Consider the following 10759-nt stretch of genomic DNA (forward strand, 5'->3'; position numbering starts at 1 on the left):
AACCTTGGAAGAGTCATGCAAGGATGAGGAACCAATTTTTATTATCTGAGGATGTTTTACATCTTCTCTGGTTCATAGTCGCCTATCTAATCTACAATCGGTCAGATAAAACCATTACTTATTACTTGAGACGGGACAAACACTTTTTTTTCTGTGGTTAACTTCCTCGTAATATGGTTACATATTTCTAATGACCATTGAGGAGACCATTGGCTGCTCAGGGGGTGGGGACACAGGCCAAAAACACTCAATTGTATCCTTACAAATATCTGCATAGGGTTAAATCAGATGCCAAGTTGATGAGAAACATCTAGTTAATGTTTAGTTTATGGTTCTGAAGAATTATTATTTTAGTATACTCCTTTCCCATGGAACCCGATGTTATTGTTTTACCAGTCATGTGTATAAATAGCCAACAGGAATGACGAGTTACAAACACCTTCATTTGTTGCTTTATTAAGAGATGGAGGCTGTCTGTGTTCTGCTGCTGTTGCTGAGCTGCTGTAGTCTGTCTGGTGCGCAAGTTGAGAGCAGTAGTGAGGGAAACGTCACAAACGAAATCTCTCAACGCTTTGACGACAAAGTAGGAAACAACTTGATGAAAGAGCCGATGGAGAGTCTCGGTGAAGTGGCAGGCACCACCGGCTCCCGATCGGACATCTACACTGTGCTGAGAGAACTTAGTGCCAAAGTGGAAGATCTGGAGAAGGCAGGTAATGGTGAGTGAGTAACTGAGCATGATATGGTGTTCTTGCTACATTTTGTAATATTGTGAATTGCCTCAATGGCCTGTACTTCTAAAGCCAAAGTTAATTTGTTAACTTGTTTCCTCACAGAGAGACATAAGGTGGCGTTCTCAGCATCACTCTTCCCATCATCTCAACACAGAGGGCCCTTTAATATTGACACCACCCTGATATTCACAAATGTTATCACAAACATTGGCCAAGCTTACAACTCTGGAACAGGTAGTTTATTTTACAGCATAATTACTGTTTCTAATTTAATTTATTTTGAGTTGTAATATGAACTCAGAGCGCTTTGATATACCTTCGGACATCAAACATGCAAGTCAACTATTCTATATTAATTGAACCAAAAGGAATTCATGTTTATCATGAGTATGATGTTGAAATTAATGCATCTATTGCATGCATCTCCTCTCTCTGCACTGCAGGTGTCTTTGCTGCACCGGTGAGAGGTGTCTACTACTTCACGTTCACTTGCAATTCTAGGACTACAGGAAAAGTGAATGCGGCCCTGTTGAAGAATGGCCAAAATATGGCTGCAGTGATTGAAAATGGTCATGTTGACAGCATGGGGTCAAATAGTGTAATACTGCAGTTAGATGAAGGTGATCTTGTTAACATTATCCTCTGGAGTGACAACAGCATCTATGATAATGGATACAGGAGCACATTCACTGGTGTCCTGCTCTTTCCAATGTGAGGAGAGCGTACCATTTGCTTTTTGTATGTTTAATGATTGTAAAGTTTTGTAGGAATGTATGTACTATAATCAAACACTGATGCTCGTCTTCCTTCAGGAAATACTGCAGGTGCATTTCTCCAACGTTTGTGCAAACAGGATTCTGAAGGTTTTACAAATGTATGATTTATAAAGATTCTTAATCACCAATACAGTAAAACTGGTTTATCAGATGTCACAGATGCATAGGAACCCCCCCCACTAAGAGACCCAGCACTAACTACAGTGAGCCTGAGCACACTGTACTAGAGCATATGTGTAAGGACCGACGCCAGAGATGAGAAGCAGGTACGGGGAGTCAACATTTAATCAGGAACAAACAGATAACAGGACAGGAACAGTATCAGCACACGGGTAAACAAGGATAAATGACAATCAATGCAGAAGCAGGGAACAGAGTTGGGAACCAGACAGATATAGGGAAGGTAATGACAGAAGTGATTGAGTCTAGGTGAGTCCAATAATCGCTGATGCGCGTGACGGGGGGAGGCAGGTGTGCGTAATGATGATGGCAGGAGTGAGAAGTTCTGGTGAGCCTGGTGCCCTCGAGCGCCAGGGGGGGAGGAGCAGGCGTGACAATATGTTTAGTTGAATTGAATTTATTTCGCTTATGTAACCAAGGAGCCTCAGAAACTGAATGTACCATACATACTGCAGTGTCACAGAAAACAGTTTTGTTAACATAACCTGGTTTAATAAAATCATTTTTGTTCTGTTCTGGAAAATAAAACAAATATAAGGATCCAACCTAGCCATGTCTCTATAATGTTGTTTTATTTGTTTAAACAGTGGTGATAGAGAAACAGGTTCTTGTTATCATCAATATCTGCTATTTCAAGGTTTTGTCAGTTGGCCATACGGGTATTATGTTTAGTTATTTTCTTCCTTTACTTCTATGGATAAAACATCGACATACATTTTATGGGAATATTGTGGAATGCTCCTTTAATTAAAATATGCTTTTATGTCTTTGATGTTTTATTACCGTAAAAAGTGAAGGGTCGGTTTGATGTAATTTGTTGACACACAGAGTGGAGTGAACTTTGCTCATACCAGGGTTGCAAAATTCTGGTAATTACGGCAAAATTCCCAGGTGGTCCAGAAATCCCGGTTGGAGGAGTCTAGGATTTCCTGCTTATTCCCATCTGATTCCAGGAATCTTCCAGCCAGGATTTCTGCAATAGCTGGGGAATTTTGAAAAGTTGCCTGAATTTTGAAACCCTGGTTACATTTTAAATGAACCAATCCATATATATCTAACTCAACATATGAGGACCAGTCAGACATCTCAGCAAACCTCTCCCACCCGGTTCGTTGAAAGCCCTGCGATGGAGTCTGTTTTGGCTGTGGTGGTGTTGCTTTGCTGTTGTGTGGTTGAAACTCAGACGGAGAGTGAGGTTGACGGGCTGCTGAGGGAACTGACAGCCCGGGTGGAGAAACTGGAGAGTGAGTATAATGGTAATGTTGGCCATTACATATCATTGTCCCTAGACTTAGCTTCTTTATGTGTGTCAGTACTCTTACGGGGGGGTGTGTGTGTGTGTGTGTGTGTGTGTGTGTGTGTGTGTGTGTGTGTGTGTGTGTGTGTGTGTGTGTGTGTGTGTGTGTGTGTGTGTGTTCATCATGCTCTGTCATGATTTCACTGTATCTTTGGAAAGAAGTGCAAAGGTTCAGGCTGTCTGGCTTCCAACGTTTGATGTGTAGTAATCTGAACATAATGTCTTTTCACAGGCAAACCAAAAGTGGCCTTCACCGCTTCACTTATGGTCAATGATGAACATTATCACTTAGGACCTTTCGACGAGAACACCACCGTGGTGTATAAAAAGGTCATTACAAATATTGGTGAAGCATATAACCCAGATACAGGTATTTACCCACTTGATAAGACTCTCAGTCTCTTGCACCTTTATGTATTTTACTGAGGTGTCTTTATGTTCATATTCTGTTGTGTCATAATCACACAAAGTTGTTTTTGTCCACCTTGCTTTCCCACCTGATGCAGGTGTCTTTACTGCACCTGTGAGAGGGGCCTACTACTTCACATTCACTTGCAATGTTGGGAATTCAGGGAAGGCGAATGCAGCGTTGCTTAAGAACGATGTGAAAATGGTTGCCGTCTATGAAACTGCCAACCCAAAATTCGGCGTTTACCACGGCGGGGCCAATGGAGTCACACTAGACCTAGTGGAAGGAGACAAAGTCAATGTGGTTCTCTGGAGTGGCAGTAGCATGTTTGACAACAGCAGAATTAACATGTTCAGTGGTTACCTTCTATTTCCTATCACTACTAAGTAATAGTAAACGGCTGATATTTACATGGCAAGAAATGGAAATGCTTATTTCAACGTTTCATTAAAGGAATAATCCACTCAAACCGTCTTCTGGTGTTTTTTTCATTAGTCCATTGTTGATACAGTCTCAAAATGTTTTGCTCTGCTGGTATGAACTGGTAAAACCAACATAGCAGTAGTTGGTTGGACTTGACGCATCGGGGCTGCTTGTACACAACCTAAAGCCTGTCTGGCCTCACGTTGTATGAGACTGTGATCCATCACCAGGAAGACAAAATGTCAGGGGCAGGACTAACAAATCATCTCCAACATCTCGTGAAAACAGAAAGGTTGGACTGTTGGCCATGGGGCTAACAACCCCAACCCGCGAAAACAAATCACAATTCTACAATTTAATGCAAAAATCTCCCAGTGTCCCAGACTTGTATGAGCACCATCAGTGAAAGCCTACGGGAAACTAGTGACTGACTTATGGGAGCACAGAACACCAAAAACAAACTGCACTTTGGCTTTTGTAATATTTGAACAATGTTTGAGTCCAGAAAGCTGGCACGGGTTTCAAACAAAATGAGGAGATACAAGCTACAGATCCTGGAGGTGAGTGAAGTCAGGTGGACTAGCTCTGAATCCACGAGGACCAGCGCTGGAGAAACAGTACCACACGCTGGTGTCGGTGGTGGACAAAGTACCCAGTTGTCATACTTGAGTAAAAGTAAAGGTACCTTAATAGAAAATGACTCAAGTGAAAGTGAGTCACCCAGTAAAATTCTACTTGAGTAAAAGGATTTGGTATTAGATATAGTTAAGTATCAAAAGTAAAAGTGTTCATCATTTCACATTCCTTATATTAAGCAAACCAGACGGAACCATTTCTTGTTTTAAGGATAGCCAGTGGCACACTTCAACACTCAGAAACTGAATGTACCATACATACTGCATTCTCACAGAAAACAGTTTTGTCCACATAACGTGATTAAATAAAATGCTTTTTGTTCTGTTCTGGAAAATAAAACAAAAATAAGGATCCTACCTACCCATGTCTCAATACTGTTTTTAACATTTTTTTAAATATTGGTGATAGAGAAACAAGTGTGTTTCTTGTTATCATCAATATCTGCTATTTCAAGGTTTTGTCAGTTGACCATACGGGTATTATCTTTAGTTATTTTCTTCCTCTACTACTACAGATAAAACATAGACATACATTTTATGGAAATATTGTGGAATGCTCCTTTAACCTTTATTGCTCTATTACAGGGTCGGTGATGTCATTTGTTGACGCACAGAGTGGAGTGAACTTTGCTGATACCAGGGTTGCAAAATTCTGGTAATTACGGTAAAATTCCCAGGTGGTCCAGAAATCCCGGTTGGAGGAGTCCAGGATTTCCTGCTTATTCCCATCTGATTCCAGGAATCTTCCAGCCAGGATTTCTGTAACAGCTGGGGAATTTTGAAATGTTCCCAGAATTTTGCAACCCTGGTTACATTTTAAATAAACCAATCTATTTCAACATATGAGGACCAGTCAGATATCTCAGCAAACCTCTCCCACCCGGTTCGTTGAAAGCCCTGCGATGGAGTCTGTTTTGGCTGTGGTGGTGTTGCTTTGCTGTTGTGTGGTTGAGACTCAGACAGAGAGTGAGGTTGACGGGCTGCTGAGGGAACTGACAGCCCGGGTGGAGAAACTGGAGAGTGAGTATAATGGTAATGTTGGCCATTACTTATCATTGTCCCTAGACTTAGCTTCTCTATGTGTGTCGGTATGCCTAATGGCGTGCAGGAACACTGTGTGTCGGTATTCTTACGGGCATGCAGGAACAGTGTGTTTGTGCACGCATGCATGGTCAATGGAAGTGTGTGTTCATCATGCTCCGTCATTATTTCACAGTATCATTGGAAAGAAGTGCAAAAGTTCAGGCTGTCAAACTATCTGGCTTCAAACGTTTGATGTGTAGTAATCTGAACATAATGTCTTTTTACAGGCAAACCAAAAGTGGCGTTCACCGCTTCAATTAGGGTCAGTGATGAACATTATCACTTAGGACCTTTCGACAAGGACACCACTGTGGTGTATAAAAAGGTCATTACAAACATTGGTGAAGCATATAACCCAGATACAGGTATTTACCCACTTGATATGAATTTCAGCATTATATTAAAGGTGCAATCTGTAACTTCATTTTGTGTCAAGCGCTGTCCTGCACCTGTAAACTGAGGGGATGGGACTTAGTTTGTTTAATCTTTCGGTTCTTGGCTGAAAGTGTTTGTAGTACCTTGAGTTGCCACTGGCAATGATGAACGATACAGATTGGACCTTTATGTATTTTACTGAGGTGTCTTTATGTTCATATTCTGTTGTGTCATAATCACACAAAGTTGTTTTTGTCCACCTTGCTTTCCCACCTGATGCAGGTGTCTTTACTGCACCTGTGAGAGGGGCCTACTACTTCACATTCACTTGCAATGTTGGGAATTCAGGGGTGGCGAATGCAGCGTTGCTAAAGAACGGTGTGAACATGGCTGCCGTCTATGAATACGCCAACCCAATATCCGGTATTTACCACAGTGGGGCCAGTGGAGTCATACTAGACCTAGTGGAAGGAGACAAAGTCTATGTGGTTCTCTGGAGTGGCAGTAGCATATTTGACAACAGCAGAATTAGCATGTTCAGTGGTTACCTTCTATTTCCTATCGATAATAAGTAATAGTAAACGGCTGATATTTACATGGCATGACTTAGCAAGAAATGGTAATGCTTATTTCAACGTTTCATTAAAGAATTAATCCACTCAAACTATCTTCTGGTATTTTTGTAATTTGTCCACTATTGATACAGTCCCAAAAATGTTTTGCTCTGCTGGCCCAGCACCACGGGAAATGCAGGAGAGTCAATAAGGAAGAGACTAATTCTCTCCTTGTGACCCCCCTGCGTCACCATGCCCAAAGGAGCGGTGACCTCCCTAATCAACCCTGACCCTAATGGTCGACTATCTAAGGCATGAACGGGGAAGGGCACATCCACGGGAACAATGGGGTTCCCTAAACTATGGGCTAACGCTCTTCAATAAAATTCCCAGCCGCACCTGAATCTACGAGCGCCTTATGCTGGGAAAACTCAGGGAAAGTGACATACACAAACATATGTGCAACAGAGGGCTCTGGGTGAAAATGGTGCCGGCTCACCTGGGGTGACGCCAGAGTGCCCTGCCTGCTGCCTCAATTCCCAGAGGAACCAACCCGGCACCGACCAGCAGTGTGACCTCTGCGGCCACAAATGGTGCACGAGCTGGAACCCCCTCTGGTCTCCCTGCGCACCGCCCCTCCCAGCTCCATGGGTATCGGAGAGGAGGTGCGGGAGGATGGAACCACCAGACCCCGATCTGAACGTCTGCGGGCAACCAGCAGTTTGTCCATCCAGATGGACTGGTCCACCAGCTGGTCGAATGTGAGGGTGGTGTCTCTGTAGGCCAACTCCCAACGGATGTCCTCTCGCAGACTGCAGCGATAATGGTCGATCAGGGCCCTGTTGTTCCATCCTGCGCCGGCAGCCAGGGTCCTAAACTCCAGGTCGAACTCCTGGGCGTTCCTCGTCCTCCTGCCTCAGATGGAAGAGGTGTTCACCCGCCGCTCTACCCTCGGGTGGGTGGTCGAAGACTGCCCGGAAACGGTGGGTGAACTCCTCAAACTGGTCCAACGCCTCATCTCCCTCTCTCCACATGGTGTTGGCCCACTCCAGGGTTTTCCTGGTGAGGCACGAGTCGAGGGACACCTTCTCACGGCCCGACGGTGTCGGGTGGACGGTGGCCAGGTATAGGTCCAGTTGTAAAAGGAACCCCTGGCAGTTCGCAGCCTTTCCGTCGTATTCCTGAATCAGGGAGAGACCAATCCCACTGGGACCAGGAGGAAGAGGGGTGCTCAGGGGAGACCCCGGTTGTGCTGGTGGAGGTGCTGGAAGAACTCCTTGTCTCTCCCACTGGTCCATTGTCTGGACAACGCGGTCCATGGTGATGCCAAGATGGTGGAGTATTGCTGCGTGCTCCCGGACGCGCTCCTCCACCCCTATTCCCGGGGTACCTGCTCCTGCTGACTCCATAGTTTGGGTCGGTAATTCTGTAGTGAGGTGCGTACTGGTGGCAGAGAAGTCAGGCGCAGGAGAGCGAAAACTGATTTACAACGGTGTCGTTTAACATCCATAAACCACCGTCAACACAACAATACAAATAAATGGGTCAAACAAAACCTGGTAAATACCAGCATACCAGGCATAGGCACTACAAGAAACAATTACCGACAAGGACATGGGGGGAGAACAGAGGGTTAAATACACAACTTGTAATTGATTTAATTGGAACGAGGTGTGATGGAAGACAGGACGAAACCAATGGAAAATGAAAAGTGGATCGGCGATGGCTAGAAGGTTGGTGACTTCGATCGCCGAACGCAGCCGGAACAAAGAGAGGGACCAACTTCGGCGGAAGTCGTGACACAGACTCAATGGACAACATACCAAACTAACAATAATTCAGTGTTATGCTCCCACAAACGATGCCAAATATGAAGAAAAATACCTGTTCTTTAACACCTTCCAATCTGAAGTAGAGAAGACACCTGTTCAAGACCTGCTCCTCTTCATTGGTGACCTGAATGCAAAGGTTGGCATCGACAACACTAACTACGAGAGACCAATGGGGAAGCACGGCTGTGGAGAGATGAATGATAACAGTGACAGACTGGCAACATTCTGCTTCACAAATAACCTGGTGATAGCCAGTTTCCCCACAAGAATATCCACAAGCTGACATGGTACTCTCCTAATGGAAGAGGCAAACCAGATTGACCACCTGATGATCAACGGCAAGTGGAGAAGCTCGCTGAGGGATGTCAAGTTGTGAAGAAGGGCCGATGTTGCCAGTGACCACCATCTTGTGACACCATTACTGCCAAAAATGGACAGAATCCAGTCATTTGGCAAGCAAATATTTTTGTGATAATGATGATAATGGTGCGATCAGTTGGTTGTAGTTTTGGATAGAAGGCCTGGTTAACAACTGCAGCAAGACAAAGGTCATGAAAAATGAAATCATCTACAGAATATTGCTATTTTTAAAACAAGCGATAGAAAGCTGGTTGCAATTTCAGTATAATCCACCTTAAACGACAGAACACACATTACAACAAATATTATGGTTAAACTCAAATATACAAATTGATATATATATATATATTTTTTGGGAGAAACAAAATTACAAACGGTATAATCTTTATTAATGATATCATAAATAGTACTGGCGGAGTTATGTCACACATGCAGTTAACAAAAATATATGGTCTGCTCTATCCAAAACTACAACCAACTGATCGCACCATTATCACAAAAATATATGGTCTGCTCTATCCAAAACTACAACCAACTGATCGCACCATTATCACAAAAATATATGGTCTGCTCTATCCAAAACTACAACCAACTGATCACACCATTATCACAAAAATATATGGTCTGCTCTATCCAAAACTACAACCAACTGATCACACCATTATCACAAAAATATATGGTCTGCTCTATCCAAAACTACAACCAACTGATCGCACCATTATCACAAAAATATTGTGGTGTAAGTAAAAATACTTTAAAGTACTACTTAAGTATTTGTTTGTGGGGTATCTGTACTTTACTATTTATATATATTTTTTAAACTTTTACTTTTACTCCACTACATTCCTACAGAAAAATATGTACTTTTTACTCCATACATTTTCCCTGACACCTAAAAGTTCTTGTTACATTTATTATGCTTAGCAGGACAAGAACATTTTCAAATTCACACACTTATCAAGAGAACATCCCTGGTCATCCCTACTGCCTCTGATGTGGCAGACTCACTAAACACAAATGCTTTCTTTGTAAATGATTGTCTTACTGTTGGAGTGTTCTGCTGGCTATCTGTAAATACACATTTTTTTTAATGAAATATTGCCATCTGGTTTGATTAATATATGGGATTTAAAACAATTTATACTTTTACTTTTGATACTTAAGTATATTTTAGCAACTACCTTCCTTTTAATACTTATGTATATTTAAAAACCAAAGACTTTTAGACTTTTACGAAAGTAGTATTTTACTGGGTGACTTTACATTTTTGGAAGGATAGAGTGGAAGGATAGGGTGGGTGGAAGGGTAGGGTGGGTGGAAGGATAGGGTGGAAGTCTATCCTGATTAAGAAATTCTATTCCTCTTGAAGTTCAGAGTGAGTGGTAGATGAAAACTCTCCCTCTCATTAACCTTTCCCTTCCTCTCTGGTGCCATTGCTTTCTCATTTCATTCACACATTCACAAAACATTTAATGGGCAATGCCCCAGAACTCTGAAATATATTCTTAATGTAAACATCATGTGTAATTTATTAGGAAATGTGTCAGCCTGTAAACTGTTGTCACTCTGGTGTTGCCCAATGTCTGCAGTTTGCAAGCAACCCATTGCATGGCCCATTGCCAATACACCAATATCGAAACAGCTGTCATACTTTGTAATATATAATCCTTTTTTTCAGCTGAGGGCCGTTGTGTCACCGTTTCCTCCACCCCAGCAAATAATTAGTTTATAACAATGAGAACATGCTTTCTTGTACAGTACCTCTGTATATTTTGATAAGACGTGGACCCGTTCAAAGTGTTTAATGTAGCCTATTGTTCTCCACCTGCCGTGAAAAATGATCCCACGCTCCACCAAGCAATATCTAATTGAACAATATTAAAGACAAAGAAACATTTCAGAGCATAAAGATGTCAGTGGTTCCCATTTGAAATAATAAGAACACCCTACTCTATTTGATACTTTGGTCATTGATTTAGTCAACAAAGGTGTGGGTGCGCAAAAGTGATTGAAAAAGAGCATAAAGCATGATCTCAAGTCCTCTTGTCTTATTAACATACTATAGTGTAAACGTGACAAACCATGAAAAACAATATTATTC

General features: G+C 42.4%; 3 protein-coding genes across 4 annotated transcripts; all 3 read left to right on the plus strand.

Moving 5' to 3' along the window:
* Nucleotides 1-463: 463 nt before the first annotated feature.
* Nucleotides 464-2239, plus strand: LOC123991552 (complement C1q-like protein 2). Its single transcript, XM_046293176.1, has 3 exons — nucleotides 464-719; nucleotides 837-968; nucleotides 1178-2239. Exons 1-3 carry the CDS (start codon nucleotides 464-466, stop codon nucleotides 1447-1449), a joined length of 660 nt encoding a protein of 219 aa, XP_046149132.1. The 3' UTR covers nucleotides 1450-2239.
* Nucleotides 2240-2578: 339 nt separating this feature from the next.
* Nucleotides 2579-3865, plus strand: LOC123991554 (complement C1q-like protein 2). 2 transcript variants are annotated; one of them, XM_046293178.1, is made up of 3 exons: nucleotides 2579-2946; nucleotides 3220-3357; nucleotides 3494-3865. In XM_046293178.1, exons 1-3 carry the CDS (start codon nucleotides 2757-2759, stop codon nucleotides 3784-3786), a joined length of 621 nt encoding a protein of 206 aa, XP_046149134.1. In that variant the 5' UTR covers nucleotides 2579-2756; the 3' UTR covers nucleotides 3787-3865. The 2 variants fall into 2 exon arrangements, with proteins under 2 accessions (XP_046149134.1, XP_046149136.1); XM_046293180.1 differs by having other exon boundaries at nucleotides 2581-2934.
* Nucleotides 3866-5257: 1392 nt separating this feature from the next.
* On the plus strand, nucleotides 5258-6579 carry LOC123991553 (complement C1q-like protein 2). Its single transcript, XM_046293177.1, has 3 exons — nucleotides 5258-5486; nucleotides 5765-5902; nucleotides 6195-6579. The coding sequence occupies exons 1-3, from the start codon at nucleotides 5297-5299 to the stop codon at nucleotides 6485-6487; spliced, it is 621 nt and encodes a 206-aa protein (XP_046149133.1). The 5' UTR covers nucleotides 5258-5296; the 3' UTR covers nucleotides 6488-6579.
* The last annotated feature ends 4180 nt before the right edge of the window (nucleotides 6580-10759 follow it).

The sequence above is a fragment of the Oncorhynchus gorbuscha genome, linkage group LG12 (genome assembly GCF_021184085.1).
Source record: "Oncorhynchus gorbuscha isolate QuinsamMale2020 ecotype Even-year linkage group LG12, OgorEven_v1.0, whole genome shotgun sequence".
NCBI classification, from domain to species: Eukaryota; Metazoa; Chordata; class Actinopteri; order Salmoniformes; family Salmonidae; genus Oncorhynchus; species Oncorhynchus gorbuscha.